The 26,697-nt window shown below is 41.9% G+C and overlaps 1 protein-coding gene across 1 annotated transcript in view; it reads right to left on the bottom strand.

Annotated features, from left to right (window-relative positions):
* LOC144755247 (scavenger receptor cysteine-rich domain-containing protein DMBT1-like) overlaps positions 1 to 26,697 on the bottom strand; it is a 1,092,132-nt gene that overhangs the window by 483,408 nt on the left and 582,027 nt on the right. The window contains exons 13-14 of the mRNA XM_078643990.1: positions 17,083 to 17,412; positions 15,630 to 15,683 (exon numbers count right to left, since the gene is read on the bottom strand). Of these exons, the coding sequence (XP_078500116.1) occupies positions 15,630 to 15,683; positions 17,083 to 17,412 (384 nt within the window). The remainder of the gene's footprint in view (positions 1 to 15,629; positions 15,684 to 17,082; positions 17,413 to 26,697) is intronic.

Here is a 26,697-nt window from a genome sequence, read left to right as displayed (position 1 = left end):
TGACGCTTATTTGTGATGCACTGAGTGTTCTATATGCGGATGTCATCTAGAAGCCATTGGTGACAGTTGGGCCAGCTGCGTCTGGCAGGGATCGTTTTGGGTTCTCTAACAAATAAACTACAAAGTGAAGATTCACCCGATGTTCCAGCTTCTTTTCCTTACAACATTTTTGGCGACGCTGCTCCAGACGCGGCGAAGTGTTAGAGATAGTGGAACCCTGAACAAGAATTCGGATTGAGGCGTGTTTAACTGCTCACGACAAGGAATGGTGAAAGGGCGGTGTGTGTATTGCACTGGGAGCATACCTAACACCTTGTTAGCAGTGTGTGAGATATGATATCACTGCAAGAGGAACGCAGTTAATCATCATCGGCCATTTCAAGTAAGCAAACTTTGTTATGAACATTATCGAGCAACGGTAAGGAACCTTGGCGCAACCTGCGTGTAGTAATTTAACAGCATAAAAGTGACTGAAATACAGTATAAATCTCGCAAAAAGAAAGATCGAGTGAAGAGTAAGTTTGCGCGTCAATGTGTATTTGAACCGCTGTTAGAATTCCAATGTTGCGTAGTCAAGTCGGTGTTTTGAAAGGGCGAGCCGGACCTGCTTAATATAAATTGTACCAGCGTGAAATAGTTGAAAGAGCGATTCAGTCCTGCGCAAAATAAACGTTCAAGTGTAACATTGCAATGACTGTACAGTATTATAAACGCAATATAAGAGTGTCAGCGCGAGCTAGCAGAGAAACACAGCCTAACTGCAATGAACACTGCAGCGCGTAGTGAGCGGAGTGCGGGCACATTGTGAAATGTACTAAGTCACGAAGAAAAGAAAGAAATAGGTTTGGATTGCGAGTGCAGGCGAGCAAGCTAACAGTGAAGCGCAGGCAAAACGACGTGCTGTATAGCTTATGAAACTTTCGTCTGAGCACGGGTGACAAAGTGCAGTCAAGGAATATGCTGTACAGTTCGCATCAATTGCTAGCATTGTACTGGAAAGTGTGTACTAGTGATTATTGTCATCGTGTTTAGGCCTGCGATACATAGTAAAATCACTAAATATTCAGCGCAATAAGCACAAGTAGGTAAAACAACTTACTGCCGGTGCTGCACATCGACTTTGGGTGAGACCTTGAGCTGAAGTGAAACTGGAAAAGTTACGAACATTCTCATTGGTTGAAGAGAGCCTGTGAAAAGGCATTCAAGTTTTGTACAAAATCCAGTAGGGTTTGCTGCCACCTTCTGGTGGGGAACGGAAATAAAGGAATACTTATTGCAGTTTAGACATGGATGTTAGCAATGCAATTGTTGTTCTACCAGCTTTTCTAATGTCTCCTGGAGAACCCCTCATTGAGTGGGAGGAGTGGATAGAGTGCTTTGAAAATGACTTAATAGCGCTGGATGGCACGAAATTTCCACCTGTTAGAAAGAAGGCTCTGCTTTTAGGATCATTAGGAAAGGAGGGGCAACATATTTTTAAATATCTGCCTCCTGAGGGTAATGCACAAGGAGGAGCGATGGAGGATGTGTATAAGGAGGCAGTGTTAAGATTGCAGAAGAAGTTTGCAAAACAGGTTAATGTGGTGATGAGACGACAAATTCTACACTCAACCTCAACGTGCAAATGAGAGTATTGATGATTTCGTTGTTAGGTTGAGAGAACTCTCGGCGAAATGTGAATTTGGTCATATGCAAGAGGAAATGATAAGAGACCAACTAATTGTTCAGTGCTCTTGCAAAAAGACTTGAGAGAGACTTAGGGCGGCTAGCAATCCAGCACTCAAGGATACAATAGCTATTGCAAAAGTTGTAGAGGAGTCAGAAAAATGTATGAGGGAAATGAAGATCGCTTCCAACAAAGGGAAAGATGATGATGTAGCAGTTCTGGAAGATGATAATGACAGTGTAAACGCTGCAAAGAGTAAATCACAGAGTAGTTTGGGTGCCAGTGCAAAGAACAAATATCAAAAGCCATGGAGTAAAGTGCCCGGGAAAAATGTTGGTAGGCAGTCTACCAGGTGTGGTAGTAGCTATCATTTGGCTGATTCAAAACAAAGTTATGCAGTGGGAAAGGGCTGTCTAAAGTGCGGAAAGAGAGGTCATCTGGCAAGAATGTGCAAACAGCAAGGAAACAAAGTAGGTGCTGTGGAAGAAGCACAAACATCTTATAGGGTGATAGTTGTTGATGGAGAAAATGGAATTGCGGAGGTAGCAGAAGAAGAACGGAGGAGAGTACGTCCAAAAGCAGATTTTGAAATTAATGGAAGCAATGTATCTTTGATGGTAGATACTGGATCGCTTTATACCATTATTCCACTTAAGCTGTTTCAGGAGACATGGCCTGAAGTGTCTTTGTCTTCTTCAAATGTTGTTTTGAAGTACTATCAAGGTAATGATATAAGTGTGGTAGGATACTTGGAGGCGAAGATCAGTTTCGATGGAAGATATATCCAAGGGAAGGTGTATGTGGCTGAGGAAGGACCACCTATTTTAGGTTGGCCACACCAATTTGATCTGGGTATAAAGGTGGATCCAAGGTCAGATGTTCCTGTTTTGGCTGTGGATAATATAAGCTTGGATGACGTATTGGAACAGCACAAGGCTGTTTTTGAACCAAGATTGGGACAATTCAAACAATATGAACATGAAATAATGTTGAGGAGAAACTCTGTTCCTGTGAAACATGTGGCAAGGAGAGTGCCTTTGGCTGTGAGAGGAAGGGTTAAAGAGATCATTCAACAATTGTTGGACGACAAAGGAATAGAACCGGTTGAAGCGACGGATTGGTTATCTCTGGTGGTGATAACTAAGAAGGGGGATGGCTCACTCAGATTCTGTGTGGACCTAAGAAGCCTGAATGAGAATGTAATAATGGACAGGTTTCCACTCCCAAACATTAATGAATTGGTGTTGATGCTGAATGGTGCGAAGTTCTTTTGAAAACTAGATATGAGGAGTGCATATCATCAAGTCAAGTTAGCTCCACATTCTAAACATTTAACTTCGTTTATAACTGGTGAAGGCACTTTTCAGTTTTGTAGACTCCCTTTCGGATTATGTTCGGCTGCAAGTGTGTTTCAACGATTAATGTCCTCTGTTCTTGCAGGTGTGGAGAAAGCAGTGGTGTTCCAAGATGATGTCCTGGTGTTTGGAGGGAATGAAGAAGAACACAACCAGTCTTTAGCAAAGGAGGTAGAGTATTTAGGCCATTTGGTTACAAGTGAGGGTGTTAGACCAAAGGAAAATCTGGTTAGTGCAGTAGTTAATGCTCAAACTCCACATGACAGAGACACGTTGAGATCCTTTATGGGTCTTATGGAATATTATGCTAACTTTATGTTTGATTTGCACAAAAGACAGAATCCTTGAGAGAATTGCTGAGACGTGGAAGAAAGTTTGTTTGGGAGAAACAACAGCAGAAAGCTTTTGATATGATTAGAGATGATATTACACATGCTGGGGTACTAACTCCATTTAAGAGTGGCATCGAGAGTGTTGTTACTGTAGATGCGAATGCTGTAGGAATTGGGGCGGTTTTTGCACAAAAGCATGGCAAAGAGGAGAAGATGGTTGCTTTTGCATCCCGATCATTAACTGAGGTTGAGCAGAACTATGCAGTGATAGAGAGGGAAGCATTGGCGGCAGCTTGGGCATCACCTATTTCAGAGTATTTTTGTGGGGCAGTCCATTTATATTGCGAACGGACAATAAACCATTATTAAAGGTTCTGGGTCCGGGAGGGATTAAGAATTGCTCTGGGAGGCTAGCTAGGCTGGATGTGAGATTACAAGAATTTGATTGCAAGCTTGAATATGTGCCAGGGTGGAGGAACAAAGTGGCGGACTGTTTGTCACGTTTACCTGACAAACGAGGGTTGGTGGTGGATTTATCAACTGAAGAAATGGTGGCGAATGTGGATGATGCTTTGGAAGCATATGCAAATGCCATTCAAAGGAGTACTTGGTATAATAATAATAAATTCTTTATTCGGCTTATTCACAAAGGAAAAACCATAAAAGAGACAGTAAATCACATTCATTACATTTTGGATAGTTAAAAGAAACATATTTCATAAAATTTCATACAAGAAACTAGTAAGTTAGAGAAAAATTAGTAAAACAATTTCTGGAAGGATCTGCTCGATGTGTCATTAATAGGGGCGTTTATAAATTTTTCCTGTGTTTCGTGATACATTTTAAAAACGTACTCACAAAATAACAGACTTTTTCATTTTCCAACATTTGGAGTCTAAGAAGGGCGGGTCTGCATTGTCTCAGTCCCCAGTTCCTTAATATTGGTAATAACCAAATTTTTCTGTGCGGTTGATGGAATTTACAAAGCATAATCACGTGTAGATTTGATTGTGCTGATAATCCATCACACGGACAGGGTGGAAGGGTCGCTTTCCAACAGTTTTTCAGTGGGAACATAACCAGTCTAAAAAAATTATTTAACCTAAATCTTGTTAGTAGCATTCTCTCGTAAGTTGTTAATTGCAGAGTCAGATACGGATGAATGTCATAGGATATTTGGACCATATTAGCGTGAACTACCGCCGTTTTTTGTGAGTTCGATGCCAATCTTAGGGTTTCCAAATGTCTTAGAGCTAGTTGTTTAAGATCTCTTTTTGGGATGTCTGTTATAGATTCAGGTTTAAAATAGTAGTTCTCAAGCCCTAGATCTTTTAAGAAATTTCTTACATAGGACAGCCACTTTACCTTAAAGGATTTGTCGAGAGCCATCGTGTCAACAATGATAGACTTGGTCAGCTTGTTGTTTTCGGATGTCCATATACGCCGCCACAGCATCACAGGTTCTATTTTAATTAGGTCCTCTATATAGGGTATTCCTAATTCCAGGTGCATGGCATATATTGAGGTGCCTTTCGGGGTGGCCAAGAGGAATCTGTAAAAGACATTTTCCGCCTTCTGGATGAAGCTAGTGTCGGTATACCCCCAGACTCCCGCCCCGTATACGGCGGTAGCCCGGCACTTGGCATTGTAAATTTTTAATAGCTCCACCGGGGGCCTTTTACCTAGTCTCTGAGAAAAGCTTGTTAAAGCGGCTATTGATCTCTTGAATAGATTACCCCTTGTGACTACAGCTGGCTTCCATGTTAACTGATCATCTATCATGATGCCCAGGTAGGGGTATTGGGGGGTAGCCTCAAGTTTTTGGTCTTCGAGGTAAATGGCTTTTGTTCTTTTTTGCCCCCTGCCTGCTGTCATGATGAAAGTTTTCTTCACGTTCACCCTTAGATCCAGGTTGCCCATGAAGGTCGTGTACCTATTCAGTGAAGATTGGAGCTCCCGAGGGGTGCGGGCGAGATTGACGGCATCATCCGCATAGAGCAGGGCGGGAATCAGGCGCTGATTTATACGTGGGAGGTCCTGAGCCCCCCTCAACATCTCCCCCTCAAGACCATTTGTGTAGAGTGAGAAGAGGAAGGGGGCCAGGACACAACCCTGCCTGACTCCACGCCCTACGCCGAACGGGGTCATCAACTCGCCATTTACACCAAATCGTACTCTAGCCGTGGCTCCGGAATAGAGTTCTCGTAGGAAATCCAGAAGAGGGGGTTCTACTCCCATTTGAGCAAGGACCGTCCACAGCTTTGCATGCGAGACGCAGTCAAACGCTGCGGAGAGGTCGACAAAGACCATGTAGATTTTATTAGCCTTGGCCTGTATGTATTTTCCCATTATTAGGGTGAGATTGAGGGCCTGCTCAACTGTTCCAAATCCCTCACGGAAGCCGAATTGGATGTCGGAGATAATACCTCGGTCCTCGCTCCACTGCTGGAGGCGCTCAAGGATGACTCTCCCCACTACCTTCCCAAGCGAGTCCAGCAGTGAGATGGGCCGATAGCACTTCACATCTTGTCGGTCCCCCTTTTTGAAAATGGGGACCATTATTGATTTAGTCCAAGAACTTAACACTCCCTCATTCACGGCAGCAATACACACTCTTGTTAAAATCGGGGCCCAGAGATCTGGGTTATTTTTAAAAAAGTCCACTGGAACTCCGTCTGGGCCTGGTGCTTTCCCCGGTTTGCTTTTCTGCAATGCTTCCAATAATTCAGGAATGTCAAAGAGAAGTGGAATGGGGTACTGTACTCCTGAGGGCAATAAATCTGTTGGTGAAGTATTTTTAAAAATATTAGAAAAGTGTGTTACCCATGTCTTCTCGTCTATGGCAACTTCTATTCTGGGTGTGCCATTGTCCGAGAGAAATGGGGTTCTGACTATACGCCAGAACTGCTTGCCGTTTTTTGAGAACGCACTCTCATGGAGGTCGTCCCAGAGTTTCTGCTTTAGTTGGGCGATTCTCAATTTTCGTTCTCCTATGTATTGGCGCCTTAGGAGTTGGATTAGGGCCGTGTCTCTCGGTTTATTGTGGAGTGCTAATTTTAATTTTGTTAGAGCTGATGTACAATTTTGGTTAAACCACCCTTTCTTTGCTGAGTAATTAGGTTTGGGTTTTGACAAAAGTAACTCCTTAACGGACTCTAGAATTTGTTTAAAGTTCGTTAGAACTTCCTTGTGGTTAGACGAGAGGTCAAGACATTTTAGAATGTTTGGATATGCTTGAATTATAAGTTTTTTTGTTATTTCGTTGGGGTTAATTTTAGCCCATCTGATTGAGTAATCATTCTTTTTGCTAATCTCTAATTTATTTTGTCCGAGCATATTTACGATATCCAAATTTAGGGTATTAGATGCAGACAAGTACAGGTTAATCCTTAGGGCTGAGTGGTCACTGCGTGGATTGCCAATGACCTCAAAGTCCTTGGTTATACCCAACAGACCAGACGATAAGAATATATAATCGACTGTTGTGTGGTGACCTCTACCCAGGTATGTCGGACTTAGTAGGTTGGAATCTGCATTTTGACAATTGGCAATTTGCAGATCCAGGTCTGAGAGGACAGCGTTTAATGTGTTCCCTGCTTTACTGTGTGAGAAATGAACTAATGGGGCATCGAATTCGTCCGCCATCCCACAACAAAGTGAGTTAGTCTTTGAACATGGATGGAGGTTGAAATCTCCTCCCCAAATTAGATGGGTTGCCCTATTGCCAGTTCTCCATTGGTAAGATTGTTTTAGGCTCTCATGTATCTGATTAAGGAGATTTATAAATTGATCTTCAGGAAGATTGTTATATAAGTTAGTCAGGAAGATAGTTTCCTTATTAGCCAACGATAAGGAGAGGATTTGGAAGTTGGGATCCTGAGAGACTATGGCCACTTTTGTGAGGGTTAGGGTGTTCGCTATATAAGTTACTAACCCGCCTCTGGCTCTTCCCATTGTGCTACTTAGAGCTGGAATTGAATAGGTTTTATAACCTTGTAGATGTAAATCTTCTAATGTCCAAGTCTCCTGGAGACAGATTATTTGGTGTGGGTTTAAGAAGTCTTGTGCAGTCCCATCCTCGATTTTGGTACGAAGACCTGCTATATTCCAATAGAGTATGGAGGTCGGGGGAGTAATATCTTTTACTTGTTCTACTGAAAGTACGACTTCAGAGTTTGTAAGTCCCGAGGGGATATTCAAATTCCCCGGACTGGGGGGTGCGTGAAGGTTGTTGGACGTGCCTTCGCTTGATGGTCAATCGACCATTTCGAGTCCGCTGTACCTATTTGACAAGGGGATGTTATGCCATGGGTCCCATCGGGGAAGATCTCTGATCGCCGGCCTTTGTTTGTAAGGTCTCCTATCTTCCCAGCCTCCCCCCTGATAGCGTGGACCTACTGTGTTCCAAGAGTAATCTGGTTCGTAGAATCTAGGGGGACCATAATATCTGGGGTTCGCTGCATCATTATATCTAGGGGGTGGAACTGCCCAAGGGGGCTCTTTTCCTGTAGTCCGTTTATTTGCCTAAATGGGTAGAAAAAAGAAAGCGATTTGATCTTTATACCTCCGTTTGAGGTAATGTCTTCCCACGAACAGATGTAGTCTGCTATTCGTGGGTCCTCGAAGGTAATCGCTATGCAATCCCCAGGAATTGTTTTTCGTGTGTTGCCCACCCACGGAACCCTGGCAACAGATCCAATCCTACCCTGCCAAACTGACGGGATCGGACGATTCGTCTGCAGCCAGTGCTGAGCCTTGTTTTTCAAAGACCAGCCAGGTTCCGAGTTGTAGTCAGTTAGCTCAGGGACACCGGCCATAACCGCCACGTACGGTGAGGCCTCAGGTGGAAAATCTGCTGGCGGTCTTGGTTTGCCTAAATTTTTGGCGATATTTCCCCTGGTCTTGACGGACGGGGTGTTTGAAGCTGGAGTCTGGGGAATCAGGGTTTTAATGGATGATTTGTTTGTAGTTTTATTGGTGATTTTATTAGATACCTCTGAATTCGATGCCGGAATAATTGGCGTTCCTGGGGAAGTCAATGAGGTGATATTGGTGGGATTATTAGAGATGGTCGGGGTGGTTGTTATGTGTGTAGGTTTGACTGGGTTCGGAATATTGATATTAATGGGGGCACTGGGAATTGTAATTTGAAGAGTCTTCTGCTGGGGATTAGTCAAATTTGAATTCCCATTTGTTGTTTTTGTGGGGAATGGTTTTTTAATGTGGTTTCCCCCTTCTTCGTGCGAACCTACAGGATGAACAGGTTGTTGAGTTTTTACAAGTTGTAGGATCTGTGACTCCAAATTCGCTATTCTTTGTTCTAAAGGTTGCAATGAAGTTTTGAATATATTAGCCATCTTGGTTAATAATGAATCGGGGACCTCCATCCCGCACAAGCCCTTGGGGGATTGTGTGACAATTGGGGGATCCAGATCTATCGGAGTAGGTGTTCCGATCTCTGGTTGATGTACTAAGACTGGAACTTCCAATTGTTCTGCTCTAAGCGGTCTTTCTTCTGCTGTGCTTAGTAAGTGGATCGGGTTATTTAATATTTGGGGATTCGGAGCCACCCTTTTCTTACTTATCGCACCCTCCCTCTTTCCCCTTTCTATCATTTTTTCTATGGAGGAAATAGGTGGGGGCGTCTGCGGGACTAGGTCAGGTGTTTTTTCTAGATCAAAACTAAGCTGCGATTCAGCTAGTTGGGACACTGATAGATCAACTGTGTTCGGTAGGCTGCGTCTCTCTCGTGGCGGGTTAGCCTCAGCGATTGTGGCTCCTGTGGCTGGTGACCTGGCGTTCGCCAAGTTCCCCAGTGAGCATCTCTTGGCAAAAGCCAGGTCCAAGGAGACCCTTTCTTCCATTAGTGATATGCTTTGGTCTATGAAAGTGTTCGCCTTCGTAATGAAGTCATCCATAGGACCAAGCAATTTGACAACACTACCCGGGACTTTGGATTTAGTTCCTCTGGTAACAACCATTTTTGTTGGGCTATGAGGCTGGTGTTAGTAGTAAGGAGGGTAATGGTTTCAAATGAGGACGAACGGAATGTGGCCCAGTCCAGTCTCTCAAGTCCTCGAACGGCCTCAAACGGCCCGCTCTTTGCCCGGTCTTCGCCCCGGGCTGCGACCCGCGCGCGTCCCGCGATGCGCGTTGTAACACTTGGTTAAGTTCGGATTAGGAGGGTGGGGGCGGGCACTGGGAGGGGGCGCGGCTCACGCGGGAAGAGGACCCAGCTGGTGATAGTGAATGGTGGTCCTCGCAGTCCCGGGGCCACGCCTCTCACCTCCTCTGCGGCCTCGCAGTTGTTCTTCTCCTCGCTGTGTCCAACGCTGGAAAGACGGGTCAGCAGGGCTACTCCTGTAGCAGAGACAGGGTCACAGGGCAACAAAAAACCTCTAAGCGAGCGGCACCCGTGAAGCGGGGGCCGCGAGAGGTAATGAAGGGCAGAGTCAGCTGGGGGCGGGCACTGGGAGGGGGCGCGGCTCACGCGGGAAGATGACCCAGCTGGTGATAGTGAATGCTGGTCCTCGCAGACCCGGGCCTCTCACCTCCTCTGCGGCCTCGCAGTTGTTCTTCTCCTCGCTGTGTCCAACGCTGGAAAGACAGGTCAGCAGGGCTACTCCTGTAGCAGAGACAGGGTCACAGGGAAACAAAAAACCTCTTTGGTATAAGCATATGGAGGAGGATGGTGTTTTGAGTGGTGTTGTGTGTATGATTAAAGGTTGTATTTGGAGAGAGAGTAACTTACCTGTGGGGGTCAGACCGTTTCTGAAGATTGTAGATGAGTTGTCTTTGACTGAGGATGGAATCATTATTCGTAGTGATAAATTTGTTCCACCCTATGGGTTGCGTTCTAGACTAATTAGTTTAGCTCATGAGGGGCATTTGGGGCAAACTATGACATTGAAGAGATTGAAGGGAAATGATTGGTGGCCAAACATGAATGCTGAAGTAAAGTATTGGGTGGTGCGGTGTCAAGCCTGCAAGGAATCTGAGAAAAGATTGAGGGTAGGTTTGGGTGTTTCTAAAGAGCCGCAGCATATTTCTCAAGTGGAGAGAGTGTGGGAGAAAGTGTGTTTGGATTTTATAGGTCCATTTACACTTTTGCCAGAGAACAAGAAACATGCGTGTGTCTTGGTTGATGCTAAGTCTAAGTTGATTGAAGTAGCCTTCATGAGTTCTATTATCACGAGTGCCACCATTGGTGTTTTGAGTGAGGTGTTCAAAAGGGGAGGGTTTCCATCAGTCCTTCTGACTGATAATGGGACTTAATTGACGTCTTGTGAAATGAAAGAATTTTTGGATTCTGTTGGGGTCAAACACTCCTGTTGTTCATTGTTTAACCCTCAGGGAAATGGGTTGGTGGAGCGCATAAATAGAATGGTAAAGGGGACTATGCAATTGGCACATAGTGCAGGTTTGTCTGTAGTTGGTTCTGTTATCGAGATGCTGTGGGCTTATAGGACAACATCAAACAATAGCTTGGGGCAAAGTCCATTTGCAATGATGCGTGGAAGGGAAGCTGGTACAAAATTACTTCCGTCATGGATGCGTGAAAAGTCTATTTCTCATGATGTAAAAGGCAGTGTGACTAAAAAAGATGAAAAATTGTTCATTAATGTGGGTGATTGGGTCAAAGTTAAGCCTGGTCTAAACACTAATTTTTTTAATAAGTTCAGAGGCCAGTTTAAAGTGAATGCTGTTGAAGGAAATTAGGTTAAGCTGATGAATGGGCAGACATGGAATTTAAGGCACGTTGCTTTGTATCAAAGACAAAATGCTGAATCAAAAGTGAATTCTGAGGTGTTGACTGATTTCTCTGAGTCTTCGCCTTGGATGCTGATGACTGATGACGAATTTTTGAAGGGAGGAGCTGATTGTAATTTAAACAGGTGTGGCGTTAATGAATCTGTTGGGGAAGAAGGTGATGGAAGGGGAGGAGAAGGGTTGATAGGGTGATCTCGTGTTTTGAGGGAGGCGGGAGAAAGAAGGGCACCTGCTTATTTGAGCGACTATGTTGCTTTTGTCTGCAATGAGATTGTTTGAGCCATTTTCTTTCATTTTACTAGTCTCTTTTCTTGTTTATCTATTTAAGCAATTTTCTTACTTGTTTCTTTTCTTTTCTGTTTTCTTTCTTTGTTGTTTATTTTCTTTTATTGAAATGTAAGATAGGGAGATATGTTATATGGTATTAGGGCTCTTTCAGCCAGGCTGGATGACGCTCATTTGTGATGCACTGAGTGTTCTATATGTGGATGTCATCTCGAAGCCATTAGTGACAGTTGGGCCAGCTGCGTCTGGCAGGGATCGTTTGGGGTTCTCTAACAAATAAACTACAAAGTGAAGATTCACCCGATGTTCCAGCTTCTGTTCCTTACAACACACTCCTGTCTTTTCATACTGCTGGTTCTCTCCTCAGCATTCGACACAATCATTCATGACTGCCTTGTGGAGCTACTTGAGCACAGAATGGTGTTCTCAGGTAATGTTCTTAAATGGTTCACCTATTTTCTTAATAATCATTCTCAATGAATCAAACAGGGAAGCTCACTATCAAAGACCAGTGAGGATGGATCCATCATATTTCCAACACTATTCAAACTATACGTGAAACCGTTGACTAAGATCCTGGAAATCGTGAACATTGCACACAATGTGTAAGCAGATGACACACAGCTCTACCTAAAAATTTCCGCTCAGGAAAATATCACCTGACTAAATGACATTCTGGTGAAAACCCAAACTTGGCTATCATGGCAGCCGCGGTCGGTAATGGAGTACCTGCCGGGGCGGTGACGTGGGGAGGAGGACGGGCAGGGTGGGGGTTAGTAATGTATGGATAATGGAGGTTTGCAGGTAAGGAAACATTTAAATAAATCAAACGAATTTCGTTGCGCGCACTGCATTGCATTTGGGGATGTAGTGCGCGCAACGAAATTCATTTGATTTATTTAAATGCTTAATTACCTGCAAACCTCCATTATCCATACATTACTAACCCCCACCCTGCCCCTCCTCACGTCACCGCCCCGTCAGGTACTCCCCTACCGACCGCGGCTGTATCATGGAACCGCCTCAAGTTGAACCCAATGAAAACAGAATTCCCGCTCTTCTCGCCCCCTCCTGCCCCCACCATTACATGAATGTCTGACACACTTCAGGCTTGCAGTTCAATCTCTGCTTATGTCCTGACTAAACTACGGCAGCGCAACGCTAACAGACCTGTCAAAAACAAACAAGCCACTACTAAGGGTAATCTTAAATGCCACAGTAAGATTAATAACTGGATGAATATGTCTCAATCATTTCACACCATCTCTGAAGTTACTCCAGTGGCTCCCTCCAGAAGCCAGGATACAATTGAAGATAATGTGCATGATACAGAAGGCCCTGCACCTTAAGGTACTTAGGTATCTAACAGATAAGCTCAAGTTTTCAGGAGGAAGCTACTCTTTACTGAGTACTAACTCTCACAGCTGCCAAATTCAAGACAAGGAAGACCTACACAAGCATCTTCTCTGGATCTACAATGAGAATATAGAACTCATTCCCATCTGAAATGAGTTCCAAGCCATCAATCCACACATTCAAGAAAGAAGTCAGATAGACAGATTCATAACGTAAGTTTCTGAACATAAGTTTCTGGTACTGAGGCTTTCCACCCTCAGGAGGTCACCCCAAGGATACTATACCACTCTACCAGACATGCATCAACATCCCGCCACAAATATTTCACCTATATGCTGATTTCCAGTGTAGAGTACCTTGAATGTCTTGGAAATCACTCAATTGCAAAACCTGATATTGGAAGACATGAACCAAGATCTGATATTTATGTAGAGCACTCTAATACCCAAATGACATGTTTGCTTTTTATACAAATTTCTAAATATAAATAAATAAATAAATACAAATAAATACTAGGCCCATTGTGTCTGAACCCATTCCACAAAGTTTCAAAAATAAGTCCATGCAGGAAGAGGAGAAGGAGGTAGAGGACTTGTACTGCACAAACAAGGCAGACTGAAACCAATAAGATGGTGAGAACACACTGCCTCACATCCTAGCACTCGGTTCAACTTAACTGCATCATGGTAAAGGCAGTGCGTGATAACACTTCAGTGACAGTCTTTAGTTTTCACCCTTTTTGGTGCAGCCAGTAATGTGTATCTCTAGACAAGTATTTCACGATAGTTGACCTTCTTCACTAAAAAGCAACACATTGTTTTGGAGATAGTGGAAATGCTGCTCAAAGTCCTCTTCGGTCTTTGTACCACTCACTGGGCACAAGTGCATCAGTCAGAACTCATTAGTGCAGTATCTCAAGGACGCTTGTACAAACAAAAAGACAGTGGGAGCACACTGCCTCATATCCTAGCAGTCAGTTCATCCCATGCATCATGGAAAATGCAGTGCATTGTATTAACTACTTCAGTGACAGACGTTAGTTTTTCACCCTTTTGGTGCAGCCAGTGCTGTGTATCTCTAGACATGTGTTTCAGTATAGTTGTCCTTCTTCAGTAGAGAGCAACACATCATTTTGAAGTGTGCTGGAAATACTGCCCAAAGTCTGCTCAGGTCTCTGTACCACTCACTCGGCGCAGGTGCATCATCAACAGCTTATTAGCTCATTCGCTCAAGGTAGCCGTTTCAAACAAAAAGAGGGTGGGAGTACACTGCCACACATCCCAACACTCAGTTCGCCCCAATGCATCATGGTAATGGCAGTTCATGATAAAACTTCAGTGACAGTCTTTAGTTCTTCGCTTTTGTAGGTAACTGAAACCGAATTGTGGAGGAAATTGTACAGCCAGTGGCAGCTGAAGTATGTCCTTCTGTGCATTATAAGACTATGGCACAGACATTGGACAAGATGTCACAATGAATTCTTCCATGAAGGTGGTGATGTACACCTGCTTAACAGCTTCATAATGTTGACAGAGGCAATTGTGGAGGCTGGAACTCATCTCCAAAGTGTATCACAAAACATAGCACAGCTGCCCACCAAACGCAATGTAGATCTGCCATGTGGCACTGCACCTGCATATGCAGAGCTACACGTTCTGCACAAGGCAACACATGGTTGACCTGAAAGAATATAGGAAAAGAGCAAAATACGTACCATGCACTGCATTATCCAACTGTGAGGCAAATCACTAGCCTTGAAGCTATTGGACAACTTTGCAATGTTAAGCGAACTGCAATCACCTACCTCGCCATCAACAAGGACATTTGCTCAACACACCGGTGAGAACTTCTCTTACTAGTAGCTGCAGCCGTTCTCCCTTCCCCGTCAATGTCTTCCCTATCTCATTCTTCCCAACAAATTCCCCCATCAGGCCTGGGAGGGCGTATACCCGAACAGCACAAACTTGCGATCTAGAACCTACCCCAGTCAAAAGGAGTGCACCTCACATAATACTTATCATTATTTTTTTATTGTTCCACTTCTAATTAGTGTTTTTAGATATTCATTTAGATTGTTCACTTTATTATTGAATGTATTCGTGTTCTAATTTGGCTATGATGGTTTCTACTGAGTTTATGTTCTTTAGAAAATGAGATTGTCTTAATATTTATTAATCGGTTACATTTTAAACTCTTAAAATTGTTGATTTGTATTATGTTTTGCTTTTAAGAAATATATATATATTACTATGAAATGTATGTTTAGGGTGATTTTTCTGCCTACAATTTACTGCTCCGCAATTCTGAGACATTTTGCATGTAAATGTATTAATTAGTATTTTTGCATTTTGCTAATTGGTATGGTCACGTGCACTTTATGTTGACCCAAAACGACTTGGAATTTGGGTGAAGTGAAAATACCTAACAAAACCAAGTAGTAATTTCGCTCTTCCAAACTCGTAATTGGAGCCTAAATGCATAATACTTGAAGACTGTAACTTATGTGAATTGTAAACATTGGAAATATTGTGAAGTTGAGAAGCTTAACGAACACTACATCACAATGCATAAGAGTGCGCACACCAGACTCTCTTAGCACTAGTTGGCTCTATGCTTGTATTTTACCCTGTACAGTGCGGTGCTGCCTTGTGGCTAGATTCAAGCCATGGAAATACAAACATATATACATACCTCTATACATACATACAACCTAATTAAAACACAAAATAATTCTGTCAGTCTGCTTAATATTACAGTCTTTTATTTTCAGAATCTTATAATATAGGGCATTATTTGCAAAGGGTGGGCATAGCATTAAATACATTTCAAAAGGTGCAGTCACATTTCACATCTGACTGCTATTACCTGCTTGTGTAGTAGTGGATGTTGGTCGTGTTGCTGTAGTCGATGTAATTGCCCCTGTAATAAAAAAAACGTAATGATTGTTTACCTAATGAAGAAAAAAGACATTTTAAAAAACAGTTTTCCTATTGCACCCTCTCATGTGCTCCATTCGTGGAGAGCAAAAACGACGATTGAATCTATAATCTAGTCCAAGCATTTGTGTAGGGCATCACATTGGTGCATCATTAATTTATGAGGACACGTTTCTCTATGTTTGTATTTTATATTATTACGAAATTAATATGCAAACTTAATCTATTATGGAATTCAATTAAACACAGATTTCAAATGAAGTTTATAAATGTTTCCCTCCAAAACTCTTGAAGTCTTTGTATATGCGATAAGCATCAGTAGTAGTTGGAGGAGGCCAGTTATGATCTATCTCCGTCCTCTCAAGCCCTGATCACTTGTGAGACACTAAATTCCAGTGGTCCTGTGACAGCAAATATCAAGATTCTAACTTTCATGGAATTACCACATGCCTATACAGTTTCCTAAGCTAAATTGCGTCAGTCAAGCCACCCAGTTTCTTTGAAAAAATGCCCGGGAAATACTAATACATGTACAATTTGTTTTGCCACAATAAACGTGAAATTCTGCATGGTTTGCCTTTTTTGCTTAATTTAAAGCATCATACACTCCAATTGTGACTGGGGCATTTATACAGGTTAAAAAATAAAAGTAAATTCTTCCTTTGTCCTACTTTCAAACAGAATTTTCCCTTCCTGCTGTACCTTAGCAGTTTCACAACACATTCGCTCCCTTACTGTGGGCAATAATCATTCCACCTTGTTCAGAACAAACCATATTATGTTTGCTTAATCTGTCACAATGTGAGAAACACTAGTTCTTTCGGGGTTTTTTTTTGCCACAAAATAACAATACATGAGTCACTTCTTGTTTAGGAAATAGGTAGTGAAAGCTCCACTTTTAATCCCAGCTTACCCTTTATCGCTGTTACAACCATAGAACATTTTCATATAGTTACTTTTCTTAGCTTTAAACTACTAAGATAATTCATATTATAGAGCAGAACAAACCAGATATATGCTCCACATTGCAGAACGCAGACTTCCAACCGATCCAATTCACCCACTAATTTACACACTAACACTTATGCCGAAATATAAATGAAAATATATCCTAGGGAACTCATATTTCGGCAGATAGGATGTTTTCACAGTTGTGAGAGAGTAACCAGTCCACCAAGATCTAAATCAGGTCCATTTTTTACCATATATTTAATTTCATATTGAACTAATAGGAATGCAATTTACATTATACTTCAACAATACATCAAACATCCAAAAATGCATTCACCCAATGTCCACCCTACACCACACTTCTTCTTTATTTATAGATGAAAAGAAGGTGAGTTTCTTTTGATTTTTATAGTAGATACATTGCAAAATACCTGAACAGATGACCCCAGCATCATTGCTATGGAGACAGTTATTGATGTTCCATCCTTTGTTGGGACAGTCCCACAGGTGAGCTTCTTTTCCTCTACAGAGCACATCATCTAGAAGAATGCTTCCAGTTCCTTGACCGAAAAAGGCCCCTCCAGGAGACGCCTGGACAGTTCCACAGCCGAGCTGTCTGCAAACAACTTGTGAATTTGCTGTACTCCAGAAATCATCACACACAGTCCCCCAGGCGCCTCCATAATAAACTTCTATGCGGCCAGCACAGTTCTGTCCTCCATTAACCAGGCGTAAGTCCACACTTTCAGTATCTCGAGGAGCTAGAGGGACAAACATTACATAAACCTCTTATCATATACATCAAGTAACGTAAAACTGCAAAACAAATTAGAACAATGACAGTTAAATCACATTTTAGCCTTTATCCCTGACCCCTGACCTCAGGTGACGATGTTGTAATTAAAGAAGTCCTTGAGCCAGGTATATATAACACGCTGGTTTTAATTAAGCTTAGTTTCAAGATAGGTTTCAAGTAAATAAGTAAAGATGACAAAATTCCCACCAGGAGCAGCCTCCCTGCTGCTCAGCCTGCATCCACCAACTGCCACTCTACACATCTCCAGACCCCAAGCATCCATGACATCACACACATCCAACATTCCAAACATCATCAAGTACACCAGCACTCACTCTGGCTGAGCAGTAGGGAAGTGACAAGTAAGTTATAACAGACGAGCAGGGAGGAGTTGTTGGAAGTTTCTTAGAGCAGGAGTCTCCCTTGTCCCTTTAATATTAATAACGTTCTCATAGTGAGTGGAAATGTGTTCTAGTGAACAGAGGTGATGAATTTAGAATTTGGAAAGCCAGGTCAACATTCTGCCTCACCTCAACTTCCTATACTTATGAGGCAGTCTCCACTTTCCTGAAAAAACATACAGATGTGGAACATGTTTTTCTTCTGTTTTAAACACTACAATGCCCTTGGTCCAGATGTGCACTCATAAAACATAATGGAAAGATTTTCTGAAGAAGATTCATACCTTACTTCTTAACTGATCACAGTGCCAATCATTAAATATAATATCAGATGTCAGAGGCCCCAGGTGACTTACTGTATAAATGGCATATATAAAGGAAATAATATTTTCAGTTCATAAAGCTGTTAAAGATATTTGATTCATTCCTGGTCAATAACTGCTCTCCTTTATTTATTTAGTTATTTTTATTGGTCTAGAATTTCTAATTCATGATCAGTGGTCTGTGATTATTTGCAGTTTCATTAGTTAGCATGCTATCAAAATTCTGAATTACTAATCTAGTTTTGCCACTCCATACCATTCCCTTAGCCAATGGTCTCTCTAGGGTTAGGACCTACTGCAGGTCCATCATACTTCGCAAACTGTATATTATGATTATAGGCAGTGTCCTTCATATGTTGGACATCAAAGAATGTTCTAGATAAGCCTCAGTTCCATATATTTCTTCCTTTGCATTTAGGGAGAGGCTCTGACACACAATATTGCTCTTCAATCTGGTACATCTTGATTTCCAGAGGCTGCATCGTACTGTGTCTCAGACAGAAGCAGGATCTGGCTTGCACTGGTATAACGAAACTGGAGGGGGCCTCCCTTCAAGGTACCTGGAGGGCCCCCCTCCAGGCTCAATCAGGAGCTCTCTGTCCAGAGTGCTGTGCTGCCCCCTAGAGCTTGGCGCCCCCCGTACCGCAGGGGCCTGTGTTACGCCCCTGCTGGCTTGTACTGTTTATGAGCAGAGGCAAGTTCTGTCTCTCTGTCAAGTAACGCCAACGGGTGTGTATCACTTACAACGCAACTTTTACGTCGTAATGCTGTTACAACGCAGCTATTACAACGCAGGATCCATTACAACGCATGGCATTACAACGCATGGCATTACATCGCAGATACTATTACAACGCATACCATTACATCGTAAGTATTGGTAAGTATATAATTTATTTTAATTTTATTTAATATTATATAAATGATTTAATTAATATTAATTATAAATAAAAATAAATAAAAATATTTATTTATGTTTTTAAATATTATAAATTAATATTTATTATTTTAAGTATTATAAATTAATATTTATTATTTTAAGTAATTTTTTTAATAAATATGAGTATAGGAGTATATGTATAGGTGTTTGGGGGTACAGGGTGTTTTTAGGTTTCAAGGTAGGGTTTGGGTTTTGGGGTACAGGGGTGTTTTTAGGTTTCAGGGCAGGGTTTGGGTTTTGGGGTACAGGGGTGTTTTTAGTTTTCAGGGTAGGGTTTGGGTTTTGGGGTACAGGGGTGTTTTTAGGTTTCAGGGTAGGGTTTGGGTTTTGGGATACAGGGGTGTTTTTAGGTTTCAGGGCAGGGTTTGGGTTTTGGGGTACAGGGGTGTTTTTAGGTTTCAGGGCAGGGTTTGTGTTTTGGGGTACAGGGGTGTTTTTAGGTTTCAGGGCAGGGTTTGGGTTTTGGGGTACAGGGATGTTTTTAGGTTTCAGGGCAGGGTTTGGGTTTTGGGGTACAGGGGTGTTTTTAGGTTTCAGGGCAGGGTTTGGGTTTTGGGGTACATGGGTGTTTTTAGGTTTCAGGGCAGGGTTTGGGTTTTGGGGTACAGGGGTGTTTTTAGGTTTCAGGGCAGGGTTTGGGTTTTGGGGTACAGGGGTGTTTTTAGGTTTCAGGGTAGGGTTTGGGTTTTGGGGTACAGGGGTGTTTTTAGGTTTCAGGGCAGGGTTTGGGTTTTGGGGTACAGGGGTGTTTTTAGGTTTCAGGGCAGGGTTTGGGTTTTGGGGTACAGGGGTGTTTTTAGGTTTCAGGGCAGGGTTTGGGTTTTGGGGTACAGGGGTGTTTTTAGGTTTCAGGGCAGGGTTTGGGTTTTGAGGTACAGGGGTGTTTTTAGGTTTCAGGGCAGGGTTTGGGTTTTGGGGTACAGGGGTGTTTTTAGGTTTTAGGACAAGGTTTGGGTTTTGGGGTACAGGGGTGTTTTTAGGTTTTAGGGCAGGGTTTGGCTTTAGGGATAATTAAATTATATTTACCATTTTTAAATTAAATGAAATATATTTAATAAATTAAATTAATTATTTTACATTAATTACATTTTTTAATTAAATTAAATTAATTACAATTTTTATTATATTTACATTTATTAAATAGATATTATTTTATTAAATTAAATTAATGACAATTTTTAAATGTCTTTTAATTAAATTATTTAAAAAAATTTAATTACAATAAACTAAATAACATTTTAAAAAAAAAGTCAACTTACCTATATTTACGATGTAATGCCATGCGTTGTAATAGCACCTGCGATGTAATGCCATGCATTGTAATGACATCCGTTGTAATGGATCCCGCGTTGTAAAATCTGCGTTGTAACGGAACGCGTTGTAAAATAACGCGTTGTAACATCATAGATCCACGCCAACAGCCCTTGGAGCATCTTAGTCCAAAGTCCCATCGCACAACACTGGCCTAAGAAGTACCAAACTCTCTCCCCTGAGTAACGAAGAAATCATGTATCACATGGCAGAATTGTGTCAGTTAAAAGGTCTATGAGATGCTGCTCAAGTATTTCATGAGTTTAAGTATTGCTAATGAAAGTTAAAAAATGCTGTACCCGGGATTACTTCCTAATCAGTGTCTTCCTCCTTCCAACTCCACCTAATGCAAAAAAACAGTGACACTGCTTGATGCCAGATTCTATCAGAAAGGGGGCTGGGCTCTCGTACTCTGTTGGGCTGCGTTTCTACACTCATTTTTGGAAGTTTACAGAACCACTACTACTTTATGGTATTGTAAAGGCAGGGATTGTAACGCTACTTAACTGGGATTCCTAAATATCAATGAATACTCCCACGGATGTGCCAAAAACGTTACATGTCGAAATGTTTTCTACAGAAACATTGTGCTACCAAACTGTTGCAGCCATCATATAGAGGACCACAATATCGAGAAGGTAAGTGCCTACAGGTAATTACAGATGTACTGCTCTTGAAATTTTAGGAAATAGGTCCCAATTGTCACTGCTATTTATATTCTGCTGTGTCCAATGGCATTTGAGCAATGGTTGTAGCACCTAGGTACAAACTATGATCAGATCCTGTAATTTAGTTTTGCAATATTTTATTATTGTGATTCCTGCACAGAAAGCATAGTGAAAAACTAACACATGTAGCCCTTTAAATGCAATGCCTTTAAAGTAAAAAAAAACAGGAAAAGAAAACAAATAGAAAAGTTTTGAAATTTGGACCAGTACAGATGGCTCTAAAAAATAGTTTTTGACATTTATGTATGGCAATAACTAATTGTTTTCATTCTCTCAATATATTTATCCTTTTTAGGTTTTGCTTGCACTGTGCTAGAGAAATATATTGTTTTTAATATAAAATGAAAAGGGTCTTATATCCTGCCTCCTCTCTTTCCTGGCTTCTCATTGGTTCCTGTGCGTGCCACTTACTTTTTCTCCATTTCTTTTCACTGTAGGATACTTTCCTGCATATACGAATGCTTGTTCCTCATCTGCTTCTCTTCTGAGTTTCCAGCGGCCGAAATACTGTTACCATACGCTTTGGAGGGACTATATTTTCATAAAGTTTTGCCTTTTACTATTGCAGCATATTTCTATAACAATTTATCACCCCTGAAAGATTAAGTGCTTTGCAAAGAATCACAGGATGTTGAGCAGCGCCGGCGAGACTCAAAACAGGATGCCCAGCTCTCAAGCAAGAAGCTCTGACCACTGCACCACATCCTCTCCACTCCTGTGTTATCTCTCAGGGTCTTTCCTTCTCCTTGATTGTTTGAAATAGTTCTTCATTCATTACGTAGGCGAAACCGATGCATTAGCAATGCTTATTTAATTTATTGTTTTTTAATTGTAAAAAAATGTGCATTAAGTTGAAAAACTGTTGGTTTATGAAACTAAAGATGGAAAAACAACTAGGACGATGAGAAATAAAAGTATAACCTGCACTACTGAATGTGAGCGTCTATTAGCTGGAAATGCAAGTAGTTGTGCTGTTATCCTACTGTAATATGTTTGCTGCAGCAAGTGCAATATATGGTTGTTCAACAGGATGACTTTGTAAAATGTTCTTCTCGTACTTCCCATATAGAAGATATTTTAAAATAACGTGTAGTCCCAGGACCCTGCATTTACATGTAGACAATAATAACAATTGGTTGTAAGAATTTACTTAAACATTGAAATAGTTTGACGATAGGAGCACCAGAGAATGTGTTTGCCTCCCGTTGAAATTTATCATGGTCATATTAAAACTCTCTCTAATAATAAGACATATAAAGTAGATCTCAAAATATAATGAGAAAATGGATTATTATTTGAGGTTTGTAAATGCTTACCTCAAGAAACAATAACGCTTCTTTTCAAAATGAACCCTCTAATTCTCTAAATTAACCCCTTCACTGCGGGGGGTGTTTCCCCCCGCTCTGCTGGGGGGCGGCGCGCACAGTGCCGCGATGATCATGACGAGCTCAGCTCGTCATGAGCCAAGGCGCTCCGGTGCTCATGACGAGCTGAGCTGAGCTCGTCATGACCGCGCCCGTTTTAATGGAACGCTCAGCACAGCAGGGGAATCAGCCCAGCGTGCGAGCGTTCCATTAAACGGGCGCGGTCATGACGAGCTCAGTTCGTCATGAGCACCGGAGCTCCGTGGCTCATGACGAGTTGAGCTCGTCATGAGCACAGGAGGGGTTAAACCGAGCTCAACCCCTATGACATGAAACTGACAGGCTTACCTCAGAGCACTGTGTAATGCATGCAGACAATACCAAAATAGTAATAAAGTTAAAACAGCAAACAATAAAAATTCCAAACCCAATAAGAAAGGTAGAGTAACATTTAACAAACAAAATGACAACATATTCTATAATGGGAACCATGGATATGAATTTTTTAAATTGTAGGTGAAAGTAGCACCAAAGGGCAGAAAGCTCCAATAACAGTCAAAAGTTGTGGTAGACCCGACTCGTAATGGAGAATAGGTTTGGTAAACCAAGTGGAATGGTCCCAGTGAAAAGTGATAAAAAGTTAGAAAAAAAGCTTCGAGTCCCATTACAGAAAGGGACTTTGTCACTTTCTTGAAAAAAAATAGAGAACATTTTCTGAAAGGAATTATCAGAGCTCAAGAACACAAACAGAAGCATTCTGCTTTAGATATTCATCCACAGCAGCCTCTACAGTTTGAGCGCCATCCGGAGCAGACAGGATTATGCTCCTCAAAAAGGGACACATTTTTATTCTGCGTTGGGATTTAGTAGAAATTATAAAGTCTCAAATCAGAATTGGACTTTGTTCTTTTTTCAGAGGAGCAAAGGTCTCTGTGCGAGATGAAAATGAAATCCAATTATATGGAGTGCAACTGTTGTTCAGATACTATTCCCAGTGGGTACCGTTGAAACTATGGAGCTCTGGAGGAAACATTTTCAGAAGTTTCTAAACCTTCTTCTGGTGCCAAAACAAACCCAATTGTACACCTCAACGGAAAAGTAACTAGTGACTCTCAGAATGTCAGGCAGAACAGTCGAACAGCAAGGTTCAGTCCTGGTCCAGTTGCCATTGCTTGGCTGGGTTCCTCAGTAAAAATGCCTCTTGCAGCTTATTGTGTCCCTGTAGCCACACAGTAGGTTAGCAAACTAATCATTGGAGTTAACATCTTTGTCCTGGGCACAGGTGGAGAACTCCAGTCCTTTAGGGCTCATCTAAGGACACAGGCAGTATGTCTAGGCCTCATCTAATCTTCTGCAGGCCCACAAACTCTTCTGTGGATGGTGCCTTGGTGTGTCACATTTATTGTTATCTAGTGGGTGGGAGTAACTCTTGGGCACTCTGTAGTAAGTGCAGTAAAAGTTTCCAGGTGCTACATTTCAGTAGTTCTTGTTTGCTTTACTGCAAACAAGCCCAAAATCTTGAGCTACATTAAGCAGTGGGGGGTTGTTGAAAAAAAAACTCTTGCCTGGTTATGACTGCATCCTCTTCTTCCTCTTCTCTTACTCCTGACTCCAGGAAGCAAGAAGTTCCCAGGATCCCCAAAGCCAGTCGTGATGCTGCTGTCACAAGCATGACAGCAGCGTCGTGGTTGGCCTTAGCTTCCTGTTTGGCTCCTCAGGCAGTTCCTGGGAGCCTTGGGACAGTTCTGCACTAGGCTGTGCGCCAAAGCCGGGTGGAGAAATGCTAAGTACGCATGACGGTTTGGCCGGTGCAAGAGGGCCGGCCTATCCATCATGCACACTTAGGGCCAGATGTAAGACCATTCCAAATTGCGACTCGCAATTTGGAATGTACAAAAGTGCCAGAGACACTGATTGCGATTCCCAATGGGGTCGCAAAATGCAAGGCTCATGAATATTAATGAGCCACTCGCAATTTGCGACCCCATTGGGAATGGCTGGCTCTCCCAGGGATGGTGGCCTGATGGGCTCAGCAGACCTCCATGTCTGGGACTGCTTTTCAATAAAGCAGTTTTTTTTTCCTTAAAGGAAAATGGGATGCATTTAAAAAAACAAAAACGTTTTTGTTTCATTTTTTAAGGGCAGGTATTGGTCCCTGGGACTACTACCTGCCCTTAAAAATATTTTTGGAGCCAGTCAAGGTCAAGGAAAGCTTTATTCAGCTGTTTTTCTATACAGTCATAAAAGCACATACTATCCTAAATAGGCTTTTTACATGGCTCTGTAGGTTTGTGCAAAAATGGGTCATACATCTGGCCCTTAGTAGTGCCCATACCCCTTCTCCGTCTGTGAAGCATCCCAGCATGCCCGCCCCAAACTGGCTCCAAGAAGAAAAATAAAATGATAATAACGATGTATTATTATCATTTTATTTTTCCTTGTTGCACTGCTCTGAGAGCAGTGAGGCGACACTCCTCCGCATTAGCGGAGGAGCCGCCACTGACATTAAACTTAGATTCGAAGAGTTAAGGGGGAGTGTACTATAGACATTCCTGTTGTGCTCCCATATCTAACACTAAAATCCAGTTTGAACCAGGCCTTGGACCCACATGAAACAAGGAGAATGATGTCTGAGAAGACAAAGCAGGGTCCTTCAGCAACCAGACAGAAGATACACGAGAATTGTGATCTAACCCTCTTTGATCACTTTCGAGAGTGCAAATGTTTTACTTGTGCCTCACACAGGCCATCCAGGCAGGATTTGACACTGTTGTGCCAACAGGAGGAGTATCACCCCCAACCTGAATGCCCAGCTGCTCTGGGTGCCATTCATGGTCATTCAGATCGACCTATCAATTAAGATGGCATATTGTGCGGCTCCTGGAAGGAATTTCACACCACTTACAGGAAGGGCAGCAGGTGCTCACTAATGCTAACTAGTCATGATGGTTCAGATAAGTAAATATCGCTTTTCATAAAGTTATATTGCCTAGCTAGTAAGTAAGAAAAATAATCTGTCTTTACTAATGAGTTGGTAATTTTTTGATACAGTTAGGAAAGGTTCTTGCACTTTTTTTTTAGTGATGTCATTATGGACAATGTAGAAATAATGAGTTAATCTACGTTATCAGTATTTTTCCCATGGAAACAGCTATGTTCAATATAGTGAAGTTAGGTTTTAATTCCAATATAGTGAAGTTAGGTTTTGGCTATTTATTCAATGCATGTACATGCTAACATTAATTTATGCATATACTATTTTGAGGCACTATACATCCTACCTTAGTGGCAATAATGCAATTTTAGTGCTTAGAAATGGGTTTTTTAGGACTGTAAAATACATTCGTTTTGCAGGTCTTTCTGAAAAGATTTGAGTTTGTAGTCTTCATGGGACCAGGCATCAGTGCTGACCTCTGTCATGTTTTTAAGTTTACAAAGAAGTGAAAATATAGTGCTTCAGGACACATAAGGTATTTAATTTTACATGCCATAGGCATAGTGGTGCTGTATACAATCGACCTATAGTAAAATTAACTATACCAGATTTTTTTAGAGACAATTTTGATATTATTTTAGGGGTCAGAGCACATGCACTAGATGAGAGTTTGGCGGCAGCGGACCAGGCCTCAGTTGAGAACAGTGTCATGTTTTCACAAAGTGGATGGCAAACTATAGTGCTACAGTCCACATGTGGCATTTAATATTATATGCCATAGGTACAGTGCCACACTATACAATGGTCCTATATTACAATGAAAAAAATAACATGTTTTTTTAAGACAACTTTGACTTTGTTTAGTAGTTAGAGCAAACACTTTGGCACTGGATAGCAGAGCCTTAGGGTTGGTGTTCAAAATGACCTGTAACTAAGTTCCCATAAAAATGAAAATCTGGGGGGTGACTACCCAAAAAGGGGACGCGTTCCAACAGAAGACATAATCCATGATGACTAGTGCAGGCTTGGCATATGGTTAACATTATGAAAAATATGAGCATGCCATATCAAGGTTGTTATCACTGGACTCCTTCTCACATGTAAACTAATGGGCAAACAAGACTCATCGCCTTATCACACTCTTGCTGCATGTCCTGCAATGACAATTTCATAATAACAAACAAACCACCCCCATTATGTTTAAAGATAACTCAGCCCAGAAGTACAAAGAACTGTCCTGTATGAGCT

The sequence above is a fragment of the Lissotriton helveticus genome, chromosome 5_1 (assembly GCF_964261635.1).
Source record: "Lissotriton helveticus chromosome 5_1, aLisHel1.1, whole genome shotgun sequence".
In the NCBI taxonomy this organism is placed as follows: Eukaryota; Metazoa; Chordata; class Amphibia; order Caudata; family Salamandridae; genus Lissotriton; species Lissotriton helveticus.
This window is presented reverse-complemented; position numbering and strand designations above follow the sequence as displayed.